This window comes from Enhydra lutris, unplaced genomic scaffold (genome assembly GCF_002288905.1).
Source record: "Enhydra lutris kenyoni isolate GAN:26980312 unplaced genomic scaffold, ASM228890v2 scaffoldscaffold46, whole genome shotgun sequence".
NCBI lineage: Eukaryota > Metazoa > Chordata > Mammalia > Carnivora > Mustelidae > Enhydra > Enhydra lutris.
Window position 1 is genome coordinate 4,708,771 of NW_019154130.1, and position 26,573 is coordinate 4,735,343.

General features: G+C 51.9%; 1 protein-coding gene across 2 annotated transcripts in view; it reads left to right on the plus strand.

Moving 5' to 3' along the window:
- The window catches only part of LOC111156517 (Rab interacting lysosomal protein like 1), a 40,682-nt gene that overhangs the window by 7,925 nt on the left and 6,184 nt on the right, over positions 1–26,573 (plus strand). For both annotated transcript variants that reach the window (XM_022517462.1, XM_022517463.1), the window contains exons 3-6: positions 14,341–14,459; positions 15,125–15,346; positions 22,844–23,016; positions 24,801–24,893. In XM_022517462.1, coding sequence (XP_022373170.1) covers positions 14,341–14,459; positions 15,125–15,346; positions 22,844–23,016; positions 24,801–24,893 — 607 coding nt within the window. The remainder of the gene's footprint in view (positions 1–14,340; positions 14,460–15,124; positions 15,347–22,843; positions 23,017–24,800; positions 24,894–26,573) is intronic.

Consider the following 26,573-nt stretch of genomic DNA (forward strand, 5'->3'; position numbering starts at 1 on the left):
ACTAAAGTAGCACACGGATAAGGACTGTAGGGCCCAAGAAGAGGAAATTTTGATCCAGGTGCTGGAATTCTGTTTTCCCTGGCTTTCCTTTGTTGGCATGTGATCTGTGCAATGGATGCAAAAGTCTTAGTGGCTATAAGCATTGGCTCTGGAGCCGGACTGCCCAGGTGTGAATCCTAACCCAATACTTAACTTGTAAGTGACCTCGATCAAGTCACTTGGCCTTTGTGCCTAAGTTGCTCCCAGGTAAAAATGGGAGAAATAACCATATATCACTTATAAGGTTGTGGTAAGGGTTCATTGAATTAACACCTGCAGATCGCTTAGAATAGTACCTGGTGCCTCAGGCAGCAGGTAGTAGCTATTCCTACCGAGGTTTTGGTTGTCTAGTCCAGCCTCCTCATTGAACAGATGAGAAAGAAGGAGGCTGAGGGAAGTGCAGTGAGGTGCCCAGGGTCACCCAGCAAGCTAGTGGCGAAGCCAGGACTGGCGCTCAGGTTGGCTGACATCTGCCCCCTGAAGGAAGGCTTGTATCAGTCTGGGACCCCTTGATCTGGGGCCACCGTGATAGTCTAGTGCCCAAAAGCTAATGATTCCAGACAGGACACTGCTCATTCATTGACCCTTTGTAAAGTCATTCATTGCGGACGTGCCCGCTCTCTGCCTGGTGCTCGCACTTCCAGCTTGGAGGCCGAGAGGCACAGACTAAGACCTGAATCTCACTTCCAGAATGGCAGAAGAACCTGGCTAAAGGAAAACTATTTTTCTTTTTCTTTTTTTTTTTTTTTTAAAGATTTTATTTATTTATTTGACAGAGAGAGATCATAAGCAGGCAGAGAGGCAGACAGAGAGAGAGGGAGGAGGAAGCAGGCTCCCTGCTGAGCAGAGAGCCCGATGCGGGGCTCGATCCCAGGACCCTGGGATCATGACCTGAGCCGAAGGCAGCGGCTTTAACCCATTGAGCCACCCAAGCGCCCCGGGGAAACTATTTTTCTGATTACAGCATGCCGATACCAACTGTGTGCATTATTTTCCCCCCCCACACCAACCGATTTTCCAGCTCTCCAGGCACCAGTAATTTAATTCAGTTATGACACTTTCTTACCCCGGAGTTAGCCTCGGATTCCGCCAGTTAGGGAACTGGTCCAACGAGACTGCCCTCACTTCAGGTGTCAGTTGCAGGTACCGGGTCCCCAGAATACTCACTTCTGCCTGACTTGGCTACAAAGTCAGAGGTTCCCACCCCCCCTCCCCCACCTCCCCCGCAACAAGCTCAGTACTTTCTGGACTGGCTCGTAAAACTCAGAGAAACACGGTTACTGGCTTACAAAGGATACAGAGGATACTATAAAGAATACAGATGAATGGCCAAATGAAGAAAGGTACATAGGGTAAGGTCTCTAGAAGGTTTCAAGGTCAAAGATTTCTGTCCCAGAGGAGTTGGGGTGCACTGCCTTTTGTGTACGTGGATGTATTTCTTCATCCACATGGAAGCTGTCTGAACCCCAGAGACAGATGGAGGTTCTGTTACGTAGGCAGGAATGATTGAATCATTGGCCATTGATCATTAGCTCAACCTCCAGCCCCTTCTCCCTTCCCCAGAGGTGAGGATTTAGGGCTGAAAGTTCTAACCCTCTAATCACGAATCACACGGTTGGTTCCTCTGGCAACCAGACGCCATCCTGAAGCTGTCTAGGGGGAATCACCAAGTTCATTATCATAAACTCAGATACAGTGGAAAGGGGCTTATTATGACAACAAAAGACACTCTTCTCACCTCTGTTGGGAAATCACAAGAGTTTTAGGAACTCTGCCAAGAACGGAGGTCAAAGACCGAAATATATGTATTATATATGTTCAATTATGTTATATATAACTATGTATATTTCTTATTATATTGCAGTATCGCAATGGCATAATGGTGTGCACTCCATCCCTTGAATGAAGGCAAAAAACAAAAAGAGCAAATACAACAAAGCAGAAAAGGAGTAGATTATAGGATGGGAGATTTAAATTAGTTATACTGGAGGTCATACTAGATGCAAGTGGACTAAAAGTTCTAGATAAAGACTGTCGAAAACGATTTTAAAAATCCAAGTCTGTGTTGTTTCTAGAGACCTCTCTCTTAAAGGTTGAAAGTAAGAGGCTGAGGAAAGATAGACCGTGTAGACACTAACCAAAAGAAAGCTGGTGTGGTTATATGAATGGAAGACAGAATGGATTTTTGGGGCGCCTGGGTGGCTCAGTCGGTTAAGAGTCTGCCTTCAGCTCAGGTCATGATCCCAGGGTCCTGGGATGAGCCCTGCACTGGGCTCTCTGCTCAGCGGGGAGCCTGCTTCTCCCTCTGCCTGCTGCTCCCCCTGCTTGTGTGCAGGTGCTCTCTCTCTTTCTCTCTCAGAAATAAATAAATAAATAACATCTTTTTTTAAAAAAGGCAAAATGGACTTTAAGGGCAAGATCACTCTGTAATGATAAAAAGTTCAGTTCATCAGGAAAAGATGATTTGCAATTTTTGCACACCTAATAATTTAGCCTCAAAGTTTACAAAGCAAACGTGAACAGAAATATGTCCAGAGTAGACAGATCTACAGAGAGAAGATTAGTGGGTGCCAGGGGCTGGCAGGAGGTCAGGAAGGAGGAATGGTTGCTAACGGGTATGAGGTTTCTTTGTGGGGGGAGGGGCATGAAAACGTGGTGGTGACGGCTGCACGATTTTGTGAACATATTAAAAACCACCAAATTGTACACTTCGAATATAATTTAAAAACTGGACAGAAATAAAAAGAAAAACACACCAACAATCACAGTGGGAGATTTCAACATGAGTCTCTTAGTGATTCATAGAATAAAGAAAAAAAAAAACCCCAGTAGATATCTAGAATGTGGTCAGTAGATTAGTAAAGTCATGTCTACGTGGGAGGGAAGGAGAAGCCAGCCCCAGCCCCGCAGCTCCTGGCCCTGTGAGCTCGGGGAAGTGCTGGGCAGACAGGCGATCTGGAGGGACGCACCTTCTCCAGCAGGTGGACCTAAGCAGGTGAGAATAGTTGCTCACTCGGGACATCGGGGTGGGGGGGCAGAATCTGAGTTTCTTCCCTCAAGAATTGGCACACAGCTGGAAAGCCGAGTAGCAGAAAATCACTTGGGCGTCTTGGTTAACATTCCCTGTCCAAGGAGACCTTGGGCCTGAGGAGTTCTACAACTAAAGCCCCAGCGTCCAGCCTCAAGACTTGAGGACACAGGATGGGAGTTTTTCCCATGTTTTACATTCGAGAGAAAAAAAAAAAAAGAAAGAAAAATAGTTTTCCTAAGTTAAAAAAAAATTGCACACATTTTTTAAAAAGATTATTTATTTATTTATTTGACACAGAGAGAGGGATCACAAGTAGGCAGAGAGGCAGGCAGAGAGAGAGGAGGAAGCAGCCTCCCCGCTGAGCAGAGAGCCCGACGCGGGGTTCGATCCCAGGACCCTGAGATCATGACCCGAGCCGAAGGCAGAGGCTTTAACCCACTGAGCCACCCAGGCGCCCCTATTTTTTTTTTTTCTAAATCAGACAATGCCACAGTGTTTATGGCGGACAACTTGGTTTCCCTTCCACTTCTGATTGCTGTCCCCAGGCAGTCTGCCTAGAACAGGAGACCCCTTCCTCTCTTCTTGCTGCAGATTTTCTGTGCACGTTCAAATGTACATTTTTACACAAATGCAGGAGGAGAATATCCTTTTCCACCTCCTCACAAATGGTAACATATTTTGGACTGTCCAGCATCTTGGTTGTTGGGTGTTTTGTTTTGTTTTGCTGTTTTAAGATACCTTTTTATCGTGGAATAATTTTAGATTTATAGAAAAGTTGCAAAGATAGTACAGAGAGTTCCCACAATGCCCCTCGCAGTATCTCCTAATAAGGACATCTCATGTTACCACAGTCATGGGTCACAGCTAAGGAACCCCCGTTGGCATGTTACTATTAACCAACTCACAGACTATATCTGGATGGTGCCAGATTTTAGGTGAATGTCCTTTTTCTGTTCCGGGATCCAGTCCGGGATGCCACATGGGATATAGCACACCTTGATTTTCTCACTTACTGTATCTTGCAGAATTTCCCCATCCACATAGATCTGTTTCTTTCTTTTAGGAACAGTCAGGCAGGGCTCGTGGCTCAGTCGGTTAAGCGTCCCACTCTTGATTTCAGCTTAGGTCATGATCTCAGGGTCCTGAAATCAAGCCGCATCAGGCTTGGTGCTGGGCATGGAGTTGGCTTAGTATCCTCTCTCTCCCTCTCTCTCTGCCCCTCCCCCACTCGTGTGTGCACTCTCTCTGAATAAATTAATTGATTAATTTCTTTTTTTTTAAAGTTTCTATTTTTATTTATTTGTTTAACAGAGAGAGAGAGAGAGAAAACACAAGTAGGCAGAGAGGCAGGCAGAGAGAGGGGGAAGCAGGCTCCCCGCTGAGCAGAGAGCCCGATGCGGGGCTCGATCCCAGGACCCTGAGATCATGACCTGAGCCGAAGGCAGATGCTTAACCCATTGAGCCACCCAGGCGCCCCTGACTGATTAATTTCTTAAAAAAAGAACCCGAAAGTAGTAGAACATTGGAGTTAAGACCATGAACTCAGGAGGCCAGATTGTGTGAGTCCGCATCTGAGCTCCACTGGATTCCACCTGTGGCCAGATTAATTACCTTTACGTGGATCAATGTCCTCATTTGTAAAATGTGAATATTATTGTAAGGATTGAATGTCATGTGCTTAGCCCACAGTAAGCACTAGAAAAACATTTCTATTCTAGAGCAGCTTCACGGAGATGTCAATATGCCCTCTTAGAGTCCACCATTTGGTGGCTTTTGATAGATTCAGAGTTGTGTGGCCATCGCCATGATTTTAGAATGTTTTCGTCACCTTAAAAAGAGACAGCATATGGGGCGCCTGGGTGGCTCAGTGGATTAAAGCCTCTGCCTTCGGCTCGGGTCGTGATCTCAGGGTCCTGGGATCGAGCCCCACGTCGGGCTCTCTGCTCAGCGGGGAGCCTGCTTCCCCACTCTCACTTCTCTCTGCCTGCCTCTGCCTACTTGTGATCTTTGTCTGTCAAATAAATAAATAAAATCTTAAAAAAAAAAAAAGAGAGAGCATACTCTTTTTTTTTTAAGATTTTATTTATTTATTTGACAGAGAGAGATCACAAGTAGGCAGAGAGGCAGGCAGGAGAGAGAGGGGGAAGCAGGCTCCCCACTGAGCAGAGAGCCCAATGCGGGGCTCGATCCCAGGACCCTGAGATCACGACCCGAGCCGAAGGCAGAGGCTCAACCCACTGAGCCTCCCAGGCGCCCCGAGACAGCATACTCTTTAACTGCCACTGCCCAGTCCCTCCCACTTCCATTCCACCCCCAGCCACAAGCAGCCTCTGATCGCCTCTCCGCCTCTGGAGATTGGCCTGTTCTGGACATTTTGTGTGCACGGACTCGATCTACGTGGTCTTCTGTGTCGCGTGTTTCACGGAACGCGATGTCCTCAAGGCCCATCTGCATTGTGGCAGGTGTCGGGCTCATTCCTTTTTGTGGCCGAACAACACGCCCTTGTGCGGACAGGCCATGTGTTTTACTTACCCATTCATCGGTCGGTGGACACTTGGGTTGTTTCCAGCGTTTGGCTATTGTGAATAGTGCTGCAGCGAACTTTCCAAGCTTTTGTGCAGATGCGTGTTTTTGGTGCTTTGGGGTGTGGACCTGGGAGTGGAATTGCTGGGTCATGTGGGAACTACGTTGAACTTGTCGAAGAGGCTGCAGCCATCGTTCTGTGTGTGTTGCTTCTGCCGGGCCCCGTGAGGCCTCTGAGGGTGACCGGGGAACCCCTTGCTGCCCCCGGCAGCCGCAGAAGCCTCAGGGGCCATCGGCCGTGGCTCTGACCGCCCAGGGCTCCTCCTCTGCTCATGGCTTCCGTGTGTGTGCAGCTCACTCCGCGTGGGAGAGCTTTGCCTCGGCTCCCAGATCCCTGCTGGCTTGCCGTGAAGCAGCCCACACGGGCCCCATCTGAGACACATTTAATTGACATCTCACGTGGGTTTGGCTCCCAACGGGTTAGCCCGGGGAGGCCTGGGCTTTCCAGTCTGCACCAGCCCTCCCCATCCCTCCCCCAACGCCCCCAGCGGAGAGACCGGGCAGATGCCAGGCATGCCTTTCACGGTTATTTTTATTTTGCACGGGAAACCATGGGAACACAGCAAGGACAAAGCACGTCTTCCACCTGCAGGAGGAACAGACGTTGGGCAGAGGAGTCCCTGAGGGGAGGTGCAGCCCGCAAAGTTAGACCGTCTGCCAGGCACTGCCGTGAGCAGCGGGGCAAGGCCGGGGGCCGGCTGCAGATGCAGGGGTGCCGTTGTGAGGTGTGGGGTGAGTCGGCCGGGAGAGCCTGTTCAGGGGAGCCGACCCTACCTGCAGTGGGGTTGAACAGACCGATACAGGCCACGGGCGCACTGCTTCCACCCGCTCCCTGGAAGTCTCCAGATTAAAAAGCACATCTCTGTCCCTTGTTTTTGGAACTCCGTCTTGTCAGCCGGAGGACAACGAGAAACAGTACGGGTCAGTGCCCTCGGAGATGAATTACAGGCATCGAAGCCATGGGACCGGGAACACGGAGGCATAGAGATGCGCTCAAGGGTCTGGAACAGTTCTCGGGCTCTGGACAAACAACTCTGTCACCGGGAGAGGGGGACGACTGACCCCACAGCCACGTTCTGAAGGGCAGCCTGGAACAGCAGTGTCCCGAAAAAAAGGCAGTGTGTTCTCGGAGACTCGACGGAGCAGCCCTTTGGAGGGAGAATGTGCGGTGGAGTGAGGCGCGTCTGAGTTCAAGTCCCAGCCCTGCCCTTCCCAGCAGGGTCACCTGGGGAAGGAGACCGACCGTTCCCATCCTCTGGTTCCTCACCTGTGACATGGGAACGGCCACTCTGGCCTCCCAGAATTGTGGAGAAAGAAGTAGATACAGCATCAGCCTTGCAGCTGTCCAGTAAGAGATGTCCCTGAGAGCAGCGATACTGATTTTGTCCTCCCCGTTGAAGCGTCCGCGGAAGCCAAGAGTGACCAGTATGCATTTTAGCTCAGTACGAAGCCGGCGGTGCACCCTCGCAGGGCCTTTCTCCATAAGCTGCCTGGATTAGTTTCCTCAGGCTGCTGCAACAAAGCGCCCCAGACTGGGGGGCTTAAAGCCTCAGAAATGTACTTGCTCACAGATCTGGAGGACAGAAGTCCAAAACCAAGGTGTCCACAGCCCTGCGCGCCATCCAAAGGCTCTAGGGGAGGGTCCCGCCTTGCCTCGTCCAGCTGCTGGGACAGCCTGGGTTCCCTGGCTTACGGCCGTGTCCCTCCAGCATCGCCACTGTCACAGTCACACACCATCACGTGGCCTCCTCAGTCCATTCTGAAGCCCCCTCTCCTTTCTGTCATGAGGACACCAGTGTTGGGAGTCAGAACCCACCTTTGGACAGCATGACCCCGTCTTCACTGCAAAGACCCTGCTTGCACACAAGATCGCGTCCAGGAGGACTTGACATGAGTTCAGGGTGCTGCTGTTCTATGCAGTCCACTTGCTGACAACGTAAGGCTCGGGGGCCATGGGAGGCCGGCCTCATGGCATGGTTTGCAAGAGTGCGGGTGCTTTGCAGCCAAAACCACCTGAGTGTGAGTCACGGGAGCACCACTAACCAGCCGGGTGGCCGGGCGTGAGTCTACCAGCCACCATATACCTCAGGTTGCTTTGGTTCCAAAATGGGGACAACAGGAGTCCCACTCCAGAAGGCATTCTGAGGATAAAAGGAGCTAAGCACAGTTTAGATCAGATTTTTCCAGAAGGGGACTCTGACGTGAGGATTCCTGTGCAGGTGACTTTCGAAGGGAGCACCCCCAGAGGAGACCATTGAGGGGTGGAGGAGGCAGGACAGGGAAGGGGGCAGAAGCATACGACAAGGGTGGGACTTGGGCTGAGCCCGTGGAGGACTGTGAGCTCTGGAATGTGAATGGCCCTGTTTCCTGCCCTTAGAGCCTGCCCGCCTAGTGGGCCCCAGTGCCTGGTCAGTGGCAAGAGCACACTGAGGGGCACGTGGGTGGCTCAGTCAGTTAAGCATCTGCCTTCAGCTCAGTTCATGATCTCAGGGTCCTGGGATCGAGCCCCACATTGGGCTCCCTGCTGTCACTCCCCCTGCTTGTGTACTCTCTCTCTCTCTCTGACATAAATAAACAAAATCTTTTTTTAAAAAAGAAAAAAGGCACATTGAAGAGGGCTGCAGACAGACACAGGGACCTGAGGGCGTCTGTGCGCCAGCATTGTCCCTCTGCACAAGCTCTCAGCCCCATCACCGCCCCCGGCAGGTGATCGGTAAATGTTAGCTGTCCTCCTCATCCTCATCCCATATGGAAAGCAGCTTTCTGGTTCTGATGGGGTGAAGAACGCATTGGCCCGGTATCAGGACACCTGCATCGCAGCTCCCGCGTGGCTACTGACGGGGCAGTGAGGTCTGGGGCAAGTGGCTCCATCTCCTGAGGACATTTTTGTCTTTAGCGATCAAGCGTGCCCACCTTGTGGGTATGTGGGTGGTGGTTGTTTGGTCTTCAAAAAAAATCTAATGTGTGTATCAATATTGTGAAACATTGTAACAAAACTCAGGAAACCTCTGAGAATTCCCTCTGCCCCCTTCTCACTGCACTTTAGCAGAGGTAAAACCCTCCCTTTAGATGCATCTACATACAGATTCCATGCCTGTTTTGTTTTTTGATGAGCCAGAGCTGCTCTGATGTGGACATGGCAGGGAAACATGTATTTAGTTTTTCAAATTAAATGTATTTTGGGGGTTTTTTTGTTTGTTTTTTTGGTCACTTGCCTTTTTTTTTTTTATACAAATTAAAATTGTGTGTTCTTTGGGTTGCCCCCCTTTTTTTTTAATTGAGGTGAAATTCACATAACGTCAGAGGAACAGTTGTAACGTGTACAGCTTAGCAGCATTTAATACATAATTCACAAGAAGTTAGGCAACCATCACCTCTGTTTGGTTCCCGTACATTTGTGCCGCCCCCGAAGGAGATCTCGCACCCATCAGGGGTCAGTCCCCAGTCCACCTGCCTGTCCGTCCCCCCGGCCTCCAGCAGCCACCGGTCTGTTCTCTGTCTGTATGTGTGTCCTGTAAAGGGACTGTGTCCTGTAAAGGGACTCATACACCGTGTGGCCTTTTATGTCTGCCTTCTCCCACTTAGCTTCGTGGTTTCAAGGTGAATCATGTTGTAGCAGGTGTCTGTCCTGCGTTCCTCTGTATGAGGGTTAATATTCCATCGTGTGGATAGACCCCAATTGGTTTATCCATTCAGCCCTTGATGGACATTCGGGCTCTACCTTTGGGCCGCTGTGAATCGTGCTGCTGTGACTGTCACTTGCCTTTTTGACTTCACCGTTGCATCTCAGCCTTCTGCCCAGCTCTCCGTGCTGTCTCCTGGTGTAGAAGGAGGCTCCTTGTCTGTTGAAGCGTTTCTTTGCTCCTGTGGCCAACCTTGGACTTGCTTCTTCCTGCACTTGCTCAAATGCACCTTTACATCTAGATCCAGGACCCTGAGCTGCCAGGTGGCTACGTTAGCTCATCGCTCTTCCAGCTCTCAACAAGGCCCGTGGGTCTGTTGAAAACATACCACCTTCTTTTAACTTCTCAAAGTTTTTGTAATGACTCTTGGACTTTATCTGAGTTGCAGCCTTTGGAACAGGGAGGACTAGCATTTAAGTTTTGTGGATAAAAGGGCAGCTAATGCTGAGTCCTGCTGAGAACACTTCCGTAGATTAACCCCTCTAACCTCACAAGAGCACCCCCACCTGCCTTTGATCCCATCTTGCAGGTGAGAAAACCGTCCCAAGGTCAATGGCAGATAAACAGCAAAGTGGGGAATGAGTCCAGGAAATCTGGCTCCAGACCCCAAACTCTTGTCCATGTTGTTCTCCCCCATCTTGGGTTAAAGCCAGAGGTTCCCCGGAGGTGAACGAGGTAGCTGGGTTACAGATCCAGGTTTCTTTCTTCTGGATCGACACACCGCCATCCGCCACACTGTTCTCTCCTCCAGGAGCCAAATCTGTACCCCCTGCCGCCACCACCAAGAAGGAAGTGAGCTCAGCTCTTGACGCCCTGGCCTGGAGCCTTTAACAGGACAGGTGCTCAGAGAGCAAACAGCAAATGTGTATGTGGCTTTTGCAGATTCCGCTGCCACCTGATTTCAGCCCCAGCACACGTGCACACATAGGTGCACACACGTGCACATGCACACCATGTGTCAGGCTTGCCTTTTTGGGAGACGGTAGTGGTGTCCTCTTGTCCCACTGGCAGAGCCCCGGTCCTGCCTTGCAGCAGTGGCTGAGGGATGTTAGCAGGGACCTGAGCCCAGTGCCCAGGACCTCCAGGTGGCCTTGTGGCCTTGGGGGGCCCTGCAGCCTCTGGGCTGACTCTGCGCTGAAGGAGGAGGACAGCTGGACAAGTCACCGACTTTGTGAGCTCCAAGTGGAGCGCCTGGCTTGTTCTTCACGCGGTGTCACATTGCCTTGCACACTAGTACCCTGCTTTCTCTCTCTGTCCTGCTGTTAGTGGGCATTTCCGTTGTTTCCAGGCTGGGGCTGTTACAAATAAAGCTCCTGTGAACGTCTTTGTCCGCATCTTGTGCTGTGCAGGTAGCCACCTGCCTTCTCCACTCACCAGTATGTCTCAGTCTTCTAATCAGCCTCGTCGCGTCTGGTTGGGCGGCTGTTTGCGGAGCCACCCTGCACCTGCTGGGGGTGTGCTCAGGAGGCAGCTGCTGTTGCGGAGAGACAGAAGGACCCCCGTGTCCCAAAGCTGCTCCGAGCAGTGACACTCATGTGGTCCCGCGGCCCCGCCTTCTCCCCAGCACTCCACACTCAGGACTTTCCGTCCTAGCCTATCCGTTTTTCGGGATCCCTGCCCCTTCTTGCCACCCCTGCCTCCCCTCCCCACCCCCAGCCCGCCCTGGCATCTCTGCATCTCTCGGCCGCGTTGCTTAGGACGCGCCCCACCCTGCCCCAGCCTCTCGGCAGGTCAAGGAGGAAGCTGCGTGGTGGTCTTGGTTCCAGGCCTGCCCGTTGGGAAGAATTCTGTTTCGTGGGCTCATGTGAGTTCCATCTGCACTTTGCACAGCCTTGTTGGAGAGGTAGGAAGGTAGAAAACGCGCAGGTGAACAAGGGAGGGCTCCAAGGGGCTGTTGTTGCTTCAGAAGCCATAAGCTGTGTGCCATGTTGGAACCTACATGCTCATCTTTCTCTGACTCTGGAGCCTCCCCATCAACCCATCAGTGTCTTCATTATAATTCCTTTCCCTCTGGCCTGACTCATTTGCATAGTGCACACCTGCCCTCTGCAACCTTTCTTCTCTGGCTCCCCCTGCCTGGTCTCCTTGGCCTGACCTTCCTCCTGCTTGTGAAGCTCTTATTGCCCCTTTAGGTGAAAATCCAACCTCCTTCCTGTCCATTGAGGCCCCACATGGTCTAGGCTTGCTCGCAGCTCAAGCTTCGACCTCCCCTTGCCCACTGTGCTGTGACCACTAGATTTGGCCACCATTGTTGCCCTTCAGCTCTCCAGATGCGCAGTCTCTGCCCCCAGGGCCTTTGCACGTGCTGGTGCTAGCCTGTGATGTTTGTCCTCGTCACCTGCCCACCCCTGGGTCCTTCAGGTCTCAGTGTAAAGGCTCTTGCAAGGGGATTTTCTGCTCCCACAGTCTACAGTGGGTCCCCTTGTGGTGCTCTCAGGCCCCATTGCATCTGCCATGTCACTTATCATGGTCTCTAATGACACCATCTCCGTCTGGTGTCTGTAAGTTAGTGAGAGCAAAATTGGGTTGTATCTGTTGACCATCCACACCCCAGTGACTCTTAGCCCACAGTCAGGTACACGGCAGACGCTCCATAAACACCGTGTGTGTGCGTGGTTGTGTATGCCTGTGTGCGTGTGTATACGTACACAAAGATATGTGGGTACCCCAAGCAGGTGGCCCTGTCAGAGAAAGTATGGACTAGAGTCTGCCCCATGGTGATACTTCTAGTCCCCTTAGCAGAGCCTCTGAGTCTTGTCCTGCAGTGGGAAGGTGGCGTGGCATCATGGAAAGGACATGGGACTTCAGAGTCCGAAAACCGGGATTGGAGTCCCAGCTCTGATAGCACTTGACTGTACGTCTTGGAACAAGTCTGTCTCTGGGCCTCAGTTTTCTGTGTCTGTAAGATGGGATTGATGTTAGGAACCAACAGTAATAATACCCATTCCCAGTGGCTGGAAATGACACTGAAATAGGGTCAAGGATACAAAGCATTTTGTACTTCGTAGGGTTAACAGGAATGAGCTATGGTTTGGGAAAGTCTTTGTCTATGGGGGAGTCAGTCCCTGCTCCATCAGCCTGGCGTGTCTCCCATGTGGGCAGCCCTAGTGAACGGACGGGTGGGGTGGGACAGCTGCCCTCTGGAACATCCAGATTTGTGCCTGTCACACAAAGGCTCAGACTCTTCAAGGGCGGGACCCATGTCCTATCTGCGGTTGTGGTCCCGGCAACATTACACACCGTTTTGGACACATAAATGCTTGTTCTTGGTGGTGACCACCTGCTTGGAGATGTCCAGGACAGGAGAGGGGAAAGATTCAGATGGGATGGAGCACCTTGGACGAGGGAGTTGTGTCGGGATAACAGCTGAGGACTCACACAGAATGGTTCTTCTCAGACGCCTGCTATGTTGGCACATGCCCCCCAAGCACAGGAGAACCAAGTGAGTCTGTGGTTCCCAGTACTTCTGGGAGGCAAGGATTAGCTGTCCACCCCAGTGCCTGGAGGAGGCTAACGGTCCCCGAAAATATCCGGCCTTAATCCCTCAAACCTGTGGATGTTACCTTGTATGGTAAAATCCTTACAGATGTGTTTTCATTTAAGATCTTGAGATGGCGGGGGGGCTTCTTGGGCAGCTCAGTCATTAAGCATCTGCCTTCAGCTCAGGTCATGATTCCAGGGTCCTGGGATCGAGCCCCACATCAGGCTCCCTGCTCAGCAGGGAGCCTGCTTCTCCCTCTCCCACTCTCCCTGCTTGGGTTCCCTCTCTCGCTGTGTCTCTCTCTGTCAAATAAATGAATAAATAATCCAAAAAAAAAAGGGATCTTGAGGTGGGGGCACCTCGGTGGCTCAGTCGGTTAAGATCTTGAGATGGGGAGGCTATCCTGTATTAGTCAGGTCCTAAATGCCATCATTGTGTCCTTTTAAGAGGGAGCCACAGAGAGGTCTGACAGACAGAAGAGGAGGAGGCCATGGGACCATGGAGGCAGGGACTGGAGTGATAAGGCCCGAAGCCAAAGAACGGTAGCAGCCGCCAGAAGCCAGAAGAGGGAAGGGGCTCATTCTCCCCTAAAACCTCTGGAGGGAGCACAGCTCTGACAACATCTTGACTTTGGACTGATTTTAAACTTCTGGCTTCCAGAACTATGAGAAAATATATTTCTAGTACATTAAGCTATCAGATTTGGTTGGCCATTTGTTAGAGCACGGTTCATTAACTCACCAGATCACTTAATAAGCACCTACTGTGTGCCAGGCACACTCAGCAAGCACCTACTGTGTGCCAGGCACTGTGCTAGCCAAGGCAGTACACAGTGAATAGTTCAGTGAAGGCCCTGCCCCCTGGGCCGACAGGATACTTGTGGGCCAGGGGCAGGAGGCACACACGATAAACAACTAAGTAACAGACACCACTCCTGCTGTGGGCCAGGCATCATCTTCCATGTGCTTCCTGTGTACTCACTAAATTCATCCTCACAACAGCCGTATGGGGTAGGTACTGTTACTCCCGTCTTGTAGATGTGGAAACTGAGGCACAAAGAGGCTGGTCCGAAGCCACACCAGCCGTAAATGGGAGAGCTGGTGTGTGCGCTCAGAGCCTCTGGAAGATAAGACCTACGAGACGGTAGTTGTAAAAAGTGTCAAAAGGTAGTAGTTGGGGGAAGGGGGCAGGGTTCATTTAGAGGGGGCTGGGAAGGAAGGGCCTCTGTGGGGAGGGGAAGGTTGAACTGAGGCCTGAACAACGAGGAGAGCGAGCCCCGGGGATGTTGGAAGGAAGGGAAGTGCTGGCCCCGCGGCCTGAGGTGGGGATGAGTTCAGAGAGACCCGGGGACAGAGGGGACAGGACGCAGGTGCTGGATCCCGGAATGGGGTGGAATGGGGCGTGGAGAAGGCCCGGGGTCAGGGGCATCTCCGGAGGAAGGGGCGGGTGGGTCAGACTGGGGCAGCAGGGGCGGGGAGGGGCTCACCGGCAGGTCTCTCCTGTCCCCCCCCACCCCCGCCCAGGCATGTCGGAGCGCGAGCGGCAAGTGATGAAGAAGCTGAAGGAGGTGGTGGACAAGCAGCGCGACGAGATTCGCGCCAAGGACAGGGAGCTCGGTCTGAAGAACGAGGATGTGGAAGCTGTAAGTGAGGAGCCCCGACCCCATGTCCACCCTCCCTGCCAGCAGATAACGACGGGAGACGGGCTCCTCCCCGCAGGCAGTTCCCCTTCTCTCCCTTGGCCTCATACTGTGGGCTCTGTGGGGCAGGGGTCCTGCCCGAGGCCCGGCAGCTCCGATGCTGAGGCCATGGGGAGGATCCTCAGCCGGATCTGCATGGTCACAGATGGGGATCATGGCACTGCCTGGTGACCTGCTGTTCCCACACCCTGGGGAGGTGCCGAGGCCCAGCCTGGCTTCGTTCTGACCCCGAGGCTTCCTCCAAATCACCTGCTTTGTGCCCCTATGTGAGTAGGCCAGCATGGTCCAGGCTGCTCCAGAACCCCATACAGTGTCTCTACCTAAAATAGAAAGACACCCCTTTCTCAAGGCATGTTAGTTCTATCTGTTAGGAAATCATCATACTATACTGACAAAACACTTAACCTTCCATCTGTCATAAAATTATTATAGTAAATATATAAATTGTCCATCTCTGGCATCAATAGTTGTAAGAATATGAACAAACTTCAAACAAATCAGGATGTCTCCAGTATGATGGCACGCCTGTAGAGGATTTGCCCTTGTGCAGTGCACAACGTGAGCTACTGTATGTGGCAGCCCCATAAATGGCCTTCCTCTTTCTCCAGCTGCAGCAGCAGCAGACCCGGTTGATGAAAATCAACCATGACCTCCGCCACCGTGTGACAGTGGTAGAGGCCCAAGGGAAGGCCCTGATCGAACAGAAGGTGGAACTAGAGGCAGATCTGCAAACCAAGGAACAGGAGATGGGCAGCCTACGGGCAGAGCTTGGGAAGCTGCGAGAGAGGCTGCAGGGCGAACTCAGCCAGAATGGAGAGGAGGAGCCTGAGGTAAGTGGGAAACCAGCTACTGAAGAAAATGGGAAGGTAGGTCTGTAATCTGGCTCATGGTGGGCAAGGCTGCCTTGTTTTCTCCATTACACTTGGGGGAAGTGGGAGGAACTTGGGAGGAGCTATGTTGTGTGGTTAACTGCATGGATGCTAGAGCTGGTCTGCTTTGGTTCAGATCTAGCCTGTTACTACCTCCATGATCTTGGATAAATTATTTAGCCTTTCTGTGGCTGTTTTCCTTGAGTCTAAAATGGGGACGATAATAGTACTTAGCACCAGATTATTATGAGAATTAAATAAGTTAGTTCATTTAAAGTGTTGCCTATTATTACAATGATTGTCTGGAGGAGTCAAAAAAGCTTTTCTAAGAGGTGACTAAAAGAATGAGAGTAAACAAGTAAATGGAGAGTGAGTTCCAGGCAGGGGAGTGGCACATGCAAAGGCCCTGTGGCAGGAGAAATTGCAGTGCAGTCGAAGAAGGACAAGAAGGCTAGGGTGGCTGGTATGCAGTATGAAGGGCAGGAAGAAGGTCTGAGTGAGGTCAGAGAGATAGGTAAGGGCCACTCCTGCAGGCCAGGTAGGCCACAGAGTAGAGTTTGGTCTTTTACCTGAGAGCACTGTGCTGGGGACTATGGAGCTTCAAAGAGCTTACAGTCCAGGGCGGGAGACAGACTTGGCCACCTCCAAGTGGTGTCACACTTAAGGTGGAAGGAGATTGTCTTTGCGGTAAGAGATTGTCTTTGTCTGGGTTCCCTCGAAGCAAAACTTGAGAAAAGGAAAATGGGCAGGAGGTTTATGTGCGGTGATCCCAAAGATCTGAGGCGTGAGACAGGGAAGAAGGAAAAGTGAATTTGAGTGTGTGTTACTGAGGCTGCGGTGGGAGCTCAGTCTTGCTGGGACCTCTGAGAAGCCCACAGACCATGTCCCAGAACCGTCTTTCTGGAGGAGAAAGGCTTGAAACGTTTATCCACATGCACCTGCCCCCAGTTGGCTAAGGGTGACTCCCGGGGGTATTACCTCCTTGACATTCCTGGGCAGAATTTACAGAGCACAGCTCAGGACACGAGTGGGAAGACATGCAGTGTGTGCTTAAGGTGGGGCCCCATCACATGGCTGGGACCACACAACAGTTGCAGCGAAAATCAGATGGGTCCAGGGCTGCGACTCGGGGGGCTAGAGGTGTCTCTCCCATGGATGTGTCCCCTGGGGGTGTGGGTGCCAGCAACACAGGGATAGGACAGTTAATCCTGAAGGCAGTAGCGTGCAGTTTCATGGAAGAGCTGTCCCTTTGGCTTTGATGTCAGTGTTCACAATGCTAAGATTTTGATAGATGGATGAACATGATGGTTATGCTGCTTCAGGACAGCATAGTGGACCCTTAGGGAAAAGCTCGGAGCTTACTCTTTCTTCCAGCAAATATTTACTGACTATTTCTGGTTTGTAGACACTGTGCTAGTTTCCTGGGTTACAGGTTGGGGAGGTAAGACAGATGAGCTCACCGTCGGCTTGGCCCAAGTGCCAGCACAGTCATTAAGCCAGATACTTAAGTCATTAAGGCCAGATACTTCTAGGTTCTCTGAAGGACAGGAACCTGGGATACAGTTAGGGAGGTAAGGGAAAGAAGTCTTAAAAGGGAGAGGTTAGGGCTTGTTTTTGGCCCAAAGTGACAGAAACCTAAATTAAAAGGCTTTAAGGATTTAAAAAAATAATTTTTTGTTGTATACCTAAAGGCTTTGTGTTAATGTTGGCTTCAGGTATAGCTGGTTCCAGGTGCCCAAATGACACTCTCAGATGTCTCAGCTTTGCTTTCCTCTATGTTAGTGGTATTCTCAGGTGGGCTATGCCATATAGTGGCCCCTGGGACTCTTATCAGCTTTGCAACCCCAGTGAAAAGAAGTTGCCTCTTTCCCAAATTCCCAGCAAGTCTCAGGCAACCCTCTCCTCATCCTGTCCCAGAACCAGTCACTGTGTCCTGAGGTCTAAAATATGCATGGTGTCCAGTCCCAAGTCCCAAGGCTACCTCTCGTGGTGCCTGTCCATGCAGCATGCACTGGAAGTGGGGCCAGGGGAGTTTCTCCAGAGGACAACGACCAGGACTCAGCCCCAAGAAGTACGGAAACAGATGCAGGGCAGACAGAGACAGCAGCTGTTATCTTCGGTGCTGGGAATGCCACACACAGAGCTCTGAGCAGTGGGGAATGTGGATCCCTCACAGGCTGCAGCAGGGGAGTAATGGCATCAGCTCTGAGTTTATGGAGGACAGTTTGAACAAGGAGGGAGCTGATGGCAGAACATGGCTGTGCGATAATCCAGGCAAGAAAGGTGAGGGCTGGACCAAATCTGTGGCAGTGGGATGACGGGGATGAGGCAGATGCCAAAAACAGCCACTAGGCGAAGCTTGGTGCTGTTACCCGACTCCCTTGGTGTACCCCTTTTGGTCTCCCGTGCCTCATGAGGGCTCAGGCCTGTCTCCTCCTGGACGGGTAGGGCTCAGTCCAAACCCAGGTTCTAAGGACGCTGCCCTAGCCACAAGACTCCCAGCCCTGCTCCAGATCTCTTTAGCAGCAAGGACAGGGACATGTCACACCTCCTTGGCCCACCTGCCTGTCCGTTTCAGTTTCTCTTGCTGGCACCAGGGGGTGGGACAGAAACGGAGTAAAGTCAGGTCGCAGTTACAACTAACCCCCTGAGCTGTTTTGCAGAGTCTGTTCCCACACTCAGGACACCTTTGCTGGGTTGGACTCCCTCCCTCGGAGCTAGGAGGAGTTCAAGATGCTTGTCACTCACATAGGGAAGCCACAGGGTGCGGTGGCTTTCCACGTGCTGCAGTGTGACCTGGGGTTCATGGATCACTTTGGTGCTCGGTTTCCTATCTGACAAGTGAGGGGAATGAGCTTGACTTTGGTTCAGTAGATCAAGTAGTGTGGCTGGGATAGAGGGCCTGGGATCAGAAGGCTAGGGCACACATTGAATTCCCAGTGGGAAGCGAGAGCGGTGCAGGTTTTCAGATCATTGAGACGAGTCTTATGGGATGCGTAGGAGGTCTGGAGTGGACTGTGGGGTGGGCTGCTCCAGACAGGAGGAAGGACACGAGCCAGACTGGAGAATGAGCAGGTGCAGCTGGGGTGGTGGGTTCCTCCTGGCCCAAGATTGGTAAGAGGAGATGGGAGCTACGGAGGGATCCGGAACTGGGGAGGAGTCCATTCTCATCATGCCTTGATTACTCCAGTCCAGTAAACAAAGCTTCTGATGTATCTTCATAACATAGTTATTGAGATACAGTTTAACTACTTAATGTATACAATGTGACAGGTTTTAGTATATACACTCTGTCATACAACCAACACCAGCATCTAGAACATTTCCATCACCCCAAAAAGAAACACCATACCCACAAAGAGCCACTCCCCATCTCTGCCTCCCCCAGCCCCTGGCCACCATGAAATTTATTTTTCTGTCTCTACGGATATGCCTGTTGTGGACATTTTAGGGAAACGGAGTCGTGTGACATGTGGTCCTTGAACGCCTTCTTTACTCAGTGTGTTTTCTCGCTCATCTCCCTCATGTTTTCACTGGAAGCTTCCTGCATTTCACAGGTAGACATAGAAACCTCTAAGACTATGATATAGTGGGCTCTCTGTTTAAAGGACTTCATATAAAATCAGTCAGGAAACTAACATTAATAGTTACTACTTGACCTCTCTGCCTTACAAATTCTGGTATCTTAGTAAGTGTGTGTTTGTTGCCGTAAATAAGACAGGCCCTGATGGCTGGCGTATGAGGCCGGGTTTTTTGGCTGAATATGTGCGTGGTGGCTTAGGAGTTACCAGGGGTGGCCAGGACACAAGTCACTCTCCCCTTTGCTGGGCGAGGGGCTGTTCAGAAGTATGTTCAAGGGGCTGCGGGAGCACGTGGCCGTGCTGTGCCCGGGCCGAGGGGGAGTGGGCTCAGGAGGCCAGGCCTCAGGACGCAGGGCCTGGTGGAGGTTGTTGCCTCCCTTTGGCCACTCTGGTCCCGCCGACTTGTCAGCCGGCCTCTTGGGCCTCCCTGGGGAGCACCTGGGACCTCAGGTCATCTCCCTCTGTACCCAAAGTGCCTCCAGGGACCAGCAGACAATCCTCGATAACCCCCAGCCACCTCCGAGGTCCCTCATGGAGTAAGCCTAGAAGACCCACTGCCAATGGGCCTGATTTCCCTGCTGGAAAGAGCTTTTTCAGTCTCTCTCCCAGGGCAGCCCCATCCAAGGGCGCTGCGTTAGTGCCTGCTGGCTTCCAGGAAAGCTGGAGCCCCAAGCTTCCCTCTTCTGGATTTCCAGGCAGTGGTCCCGGAAGTCCGGACTTTGTTTGCAAACCTGTCTGGGAATCCCTCAAGCTCGAGGGCATCGGGTTGCTACCCCGATGAAAGAGCCGTCCATCCCTCCTCCAGAGAAAAAGACCTCAGGCCTGAGGAAGCCCTTGGGTGTCTCGGGTGCTCACAACCTGTGGGGGTGAGCGGGAACCTATTGTGTCTGGAGGGAGTGTGTGAGCCTGAGATTTGGGTCCACGGCCTGGGCTGCCGGAGCCTGTGGGGTCCAGACATGGAAGGAAAAGGGGGTAGGGACTGAGCAGACATGGAAAGAACACGTAAAAGGCAACAGTTGCCACACAGGACCCTCCTGTTAGCGTGTAGATCCAGTGTGACCCAGTCTTCCAATGTTCTTTCCAAAAGGAAGCCCAAGACCCAAACTTGAGTGTGAAATCTCCCAATATAAAACTGTTGGGAAGTAATTCCAGAGAGTTTTAGAACACAGTGAAGGCCAAACAAAATGTCAAGGGGAGGAGTTAGGGAGGGCCCCAGACTTCCTGGGAAACTCCTACGCATTCGTCAAGACCCCATGCACAGAGACCAGATCTGCAGTAACGTCTTCTGTGATCCTTCCCAGTTAGAGTTTGATGTCCTTGCTCCTCTCTTGCCACACAACCCTGTAGGTTTCCCTCTGTGTGTCTCTTCCCTCCGCTCCCACCTGATTCATCTCACCAGCTCGGGGCCCAGGAGGCGCAGAGTTGATGCGCAGTGAATGTTGAATGTTTATTGAGACATCCGATATTTACTGAGATGGCCATTTACTTATTGAATATTTATTATAGACTTTCAGGGATGCTCTGCAGTTCACCTGGGCAGGGGAAGAGAAGGGAACTGGTGCTAGTGAGTCCAGCTGTATACCAGCCGCTTGCCATGCGCGATGTTGGGTAGAGGACCCCGTCCAGCCATGTGGCTCTGTAGGAGACAGACGCTGAAGACGGACCCTGAGCACATCGCACCCCCTGAAGGTGTGGCATCAGCAGATGCCTACAGTAGCATCTTGGGAAGTTAAATCATCCAACATTTCCTCCCCTATTTCTCAAGAGGGAGGAGGCCCCACTCCCTTGCTCAGAAACAGCTTGGGGCAGGGGGGTATCTGTCCGGTGTCCATTTTCTACTGCAGCCACACGTCTCCCCTGCTGCCTGCTGCTCCGTGTGACTCCTGGTCAGACCCCCTCCCCCAGCCTGTGCCTGCTGGGTGACTCTTCTGTCACTTGACCTGCTCAGGAGGGTGGTGTCTCCTTTCAAGTGTCCTTTCCCAGAACAGCCTGTCCTGACTCTCCCAGGACACAGGCATCTCAACTCTGCCTTCCTGGGTCCTTCAACAGCCTGGGTTTGCATCACCATCTGGGTCCAAGTGCCTTTCTCCCTGTGCTGCTCTGAGGGTTTGGGTAGGGGAAGGTCTCTATTTCTTTCTTTCTTTCTTTCTTTCTTTCTTTTTTTTTAAGATTTTATTTATTTATTAGAGAGAGAGAGAGAGAGAGCACAAGCAGGGGGAGGGGCAGAGGGAGAGGGAGAAGCGGGCTCCCTGTGGAGCAAGGAGCCCCACGCAGGGCTCCATCCCAGGACCCTGGGATCATGACCCGAGCCAAAGGCAGATGCTTAACCGACGGAGCCCCCCAGGCACCACAGAGGGCCTCTATTTCAAGCCCATTTCCCCCTGTTCCAGAGCATCCCCGTTGTTGTCCTGAACATGTCCACTCCTTCCGGTGGATGATGCGATACTGGCGGTCCAAGGGTGTCAGAAACGTGGGGGGAATATGGGCCACCTGCAGATCTGGCCAGCTGATTTGGGGGCTGCTTTCAAAAGATGGAAAATAAACCACAAGTGTTGGCGAGGATGTGGAGAAGGTGGAACCTTCCTGTGCTTCCGGCAGAGTGACAGGTGGGGCGGCCACGGTGGGAGGTAGTTTGGCGGTTCCTTGGAGTCACACATACAGTCACCACGTGACCCAGCAGCTCCACCCCCGGGAACCCACCCGGAAGAACTGGGAACAGGTGTTCGGACAAATCCTTATACATGGGTGTTCGTGGCAGCACCATTCACACTAGCCAAACGGTGGAAATGGCCCAAATGCCCATCAGAGGACAAAGGATGAACAAAACGTGGCGTATCCATACGTGGGACTAGTATTCAGCCAATGAAAGGAATAGAGCCCTGTCGCTACAGCGTGGATGAACCGTGAAAACAGGGAAACTGAAAGAACCCAGGCATAAAAGGAGACATGCTGTACTATTCTATTTGTTTGAAATGTCCAGAAAAGGCAAATCCGTAGAGACAGAACACAGATGGTGGCCACCAGGGGCTGGTGGGCGGGGGTGGGGGTGGGGAATTAGGGAATGGCTGTTAATGGGTATGGAGTTGCCTCGAGGGGGGATGAAAATGTTCCAGAACTAGACAGAGGTGGTGATTGCACACCGTTGTGAATGTACTAAACACCACAGAATTGTATATTTTTAAATGGTCGGTTCTCTGTTAAGTGTATATTACCACAGTTTTGTTTCCGAAGCAAAAACCCCTGCTGTGAGAAAGAGGGAGGACAGGGTTTGGATCTGGCCTGAGGCAGGTGACTTAGCATGGTAGGATCCATCTCCCCTGCCCCTCCCCTCCCGTCTTCCACTGACCTCCAGCACACAGCAGGGGAGGCTGAGGGCCCGACCAGAAGGCCAGTAACACATGGGAAAACGTATGTGACTTAATGCCCAATGGAAAAAGAAGAGAAAATTGTGCACAAGCTCTAACAGTTTTGGCCAAATTAGCAGCGGTCTTATTAGCAATGGTCTTAGTAAGAATGTGAGGAGAGGATGTGGGAAAAGGAAAGCAGATTGATGAGGGAGGGTGGCAGCATTGGAGTCGTGCTGTTTCTTCTCCTTGGACTCCTTCTAATGTTATTTGTAATAAGACCCTGAGTCAGGTGGGGAGGTGCCAGGACGGCAGGTCTAGCTATTGAGAAGGCGAACAATGAACAGGTGGCCGCCGGCTTTCATCTCCAGAGGGACGCTGACTGCACTGAACGTGAGCACAGGCCGCCTGCAAGTTCCTAAAATAGCTGCAAAGGCCCCAGGAGGGTGGGAAATTCGGGCTCTGGCAGGATGTGGAGTGGGAGCCGCTGGCGGCCGCCAGGAATTCATTAGCGGCATCTCTGCCTCCTCCAGACAGAGCCGGGCGGGGAGGAGTGCGTCTCGGAGGCGGAAAAGGTGGCCATGGATCTCAAGGACCCCAACCGCCCCCGGTTCACACTGCAGGAGCTGCGGGACGTGCTCCACGAGAGGAACGAACTCAAGTCCAAAGTGTTTCTATTGCAGGAGGAGCTGGCATACTACAAGAGGTGAGCGGCCCCGGGCACGCCCCGGCGGGCTGCTTTTTTGGGGCTGCAGGAGGTCTTGGAAAGACAAGGATTGCCCCCGTCTCCATTCTGGGGTCCCTGTCTGTTCTGAAGGACTTACACCCACACTCACAAGCCTTTTCTGAAACTCTGGGGCCCAGGTGCATTTTATAATTCAGAACTTCCCAGCGGTTAGAAAGGAGTAGTCCACAGACTGTGTATACGTAACGTACACCACCAGCATCTGGAGCAGCTCCCCAAAATCACACACGTTAATGTTTTCGCAGAGGAAGATGCGAATGTGCATACTAAATGGGACAAACAGCCATGATAATCGGGCTCATGAGGGCTCCTGTCACATTCTGCCACCAAATGAAGGACCAAAAAATGAATTTTCATTTTTAGAGGTTTTTGGATTTTAGAATTGTGGATCAGAGATGGTAGAGCCGTACGGCCTAAGTATTTGTTCATTCAGCCCACGGCCAGTGAACTTGCATTTATCAGAGCTGCACTGTCTGGTATGGTGACGTAGCCACTAGCTGTGTGGCTGCTCACATTTCAGTGAGCTAAAATAAAAGTTAAAATCCAGTTCCTCGGGTGTGCCCGCCACATGCTTGTTCAGCTTCATACACACTGCCCCTCTATGGGTTTCTTAAAACAGTCCCTACTTAAAAAAAAACAACAAACAAACAAAAAAAAAGGTCCCCACTTCTTTCTACCTCAGGACCTTTGCATATGCTGATCCTGCTATTGGGAATACATTCCCCTTGGCTCTTCCCATGGTTGACTCCCTGGTCATCAGGGTTCAGTTCAGAGGTCACCTCCTCAGAGAGCTGTCCCTCCCCGTTACTACTCATGCAAAGGAGTGCCCAGTTCTAGCCACCGTCACTTTCCTTGGCTTTACTTTTTTCATGGCCCTTCACCATCTTACTTTGATCCTATGGACATATTTTATTGTCTGTTTCCATAACAGACTATGACAACAGGAGACCAGAAAACATTTGTCTTGTTCATGGCTAGGTTTCCTAGTCTTAGAATGGGGCTTAGTGTGGAGTAGATGTGCAACAAATACTTCTTGAATGGAGAGCCAGAAGGGAGGACAGATGTACCAGAAGTGGTCCCTGATCCAGTAGGGAAAATAAGAGAGGCACAGAAAATATAGTGCCACATATTTTTATTGAAAATCCCCTATATGCCTGGCACATAAGAAAATTTTACTGATACTATGTGCGCTGGCTGTTCAAAGGGAAAGATCACTTCTCAGGGGTGGGGTAGAAATCAGGAAGGCTTCGTGTAGGGGTTGGCCTTTGAACTGGGCTTTCTCTAAAGGATAGGATACTGTTCAGGTATGGGAGATGTTCAGGAGTGGGTGTCATATTGCAGATGGAAGAAACCACAAGGTATGGAGACAGCATTTGGTAAGGAAAGGAGAGAAGAAGTAGTTCTGTGTGGCTAGATTCCTCAAAGGAAACTGAAAATTGCCTTTTTGAGATGTGAGTTCCTTTCCTGAAATTCTTCACATTTGACCAACTGGGCCAAAGAGACCACAGGCACCCACGTCCACTGCCTCCAGGGCTGACCCCTTCTCTTAGCTGGCCGTGCCCACTGCTAAGAGGCCAGTGCCCCAAGCAAAGAGACTGTTGGGGTACAGGCCACTTTTGCCATCTTCCTGGGTCCCCCCTATTCCCAGTGTAACCACCCAGACCATCAGACGATACCCTTCTGGAATATTCCAGCTCTTGCAGAATTTTTGACTCTCTTATCTCACGCCTCTCAACTCCTTCCAGTGAAGAAATAGAAGAGGAAAATCGAATACCCCAACCTCCAGCAGTGGTCCACCCGAGAATATCCCCCCAGCCTGAGTCCGGGATCAAGCGACTGTAAGTGATACGCTTCGAGAGTGCGGGGCTGCTCGCGCACAGCTGACCTGGTGGTTCACGCGGGCTCTCGCACATCTGGGCACCTGCTCCAGGGCCAGGCTTGTCACTAACCCCTCCTGCTGAGACAGGCTTAACCACGGACCACGTGGGGCCTTAGCCCTTGACTTTGAGTTCATCTCTGCGCCTGAACGCTATGTTCCAGCTGGGGGTCTGCAGGCAGAGAGGGTGGAAAGGGGGTGGGGCCTGGGGCTGAGGCTCAGGGCTTGAGTGTATCAGGTGGGGCGTGTCTCTGGGCAGCAAATAAGGCTGGTGGGGGCGATTTCACACACCCAAAGGGCCTGCAGCCCCAGCCCTGGTCCACCCCATCTGTGCATTTCTGTGATGACCCCCCACCCTTCCGTAAGGAAGTATTTATTCCTACATAATGCATGCAGAGTCAGGCCCTGGTTGCTGTGGGGAACACACAAGAAAGAACTCAGAATTGCCTTCAACCAGACTTGAAGCTACTTGAGTGGTTCTCAAAGACCCCCATGAGATTCGGAGTTTGTGGACCCTCTCCCTGGGGAGGAAGAGCCTCATATACAGCTATGCATACAGTTTCTGGTGTGCTGACCCCTGCAGGCCTTCAGATAAAGGGTGAAAATCTCTGCTGTGGGCGGCTAGTGTCTACTCAGAGCCTGCTGTGGGCCAAGTACCATATCCTCGAGTCCCCACGATACTCCTAGGAGGTAGAGGCCCTGTCATCTCCATTTTATAGTTAAGGAAACTGAGGCAGCTCCCTAAGGACATTGAGCTATTAAGAGGTAGAGCCTGGGCTCAAACCTAGGCAGCCCGGCCCCACAGCCCACGTTTCAGACTCTGCCGGGTGCGCACACTCACACTGTTGTCTTGTAGCCTTGTTATCTCCCCCAGGAGGGTCTTCCTGTTTCTTGGCTTTCCAGCCGTACCCATGGCTTATTACAGAAGAGGCCTCTCTTTCTCCCAAACTGTGGCTGGAGCTTTGTGGAAGCATGTGGCGTGGGTTGGAAGGCCACCAGGAGCGTGTGGGGAGAGCAACTGGGATGTTACTTGGGTGCCTCGACCTTTGCAAACCGATTACATTGGGAAGTTCTTGGCTAGCTCTGACCCTGGGAAGTGACGGGAAGGGCAAAGGAGAACGTGTGCAGCCTTGTGACTGTCTGAGCCTCTCCTCTTGGGAGGGGGTAGCTGCCCTCTAGAGTGCGCCCAGGAACGCGTGGCTCCTTCCCCAGCCTCTCTTGCCAGCTACGTTGCTTGTTTGCTGTGTGGAGTTCCCAGTTCTGGTTAGGGGTCGGCACTGACTAGGAGTGAAGCTTGGAACCAGAAGGGCTTCCTCCGAATCCCAACACCATTTGGCCACATACTGTTAATAATCTAAAATTGGCAGTTGAAATTCAACTCAGAGTAACTCAAGAAAAACTGTTGGCTAAGGAACCCAAAATTCCCAGGTCAGACTGGCTTTCAGGCTCAGCTGGATCCAGGCCTTGTCATCCGACCTCTTCCTTGTTCCCTCCACGTCTGGCTTGGTTTTCCTATAGGTGGGCTGTGTTCGTGGATGCTGTCCCTGAGGGTGGCAGCATTGTAGACATCACCTCAGGCTTCTACTTTCTTTGGTCTTTTTAGTGTCTTCACGTGTGCTGCACACACCACTGCCAGGACTGG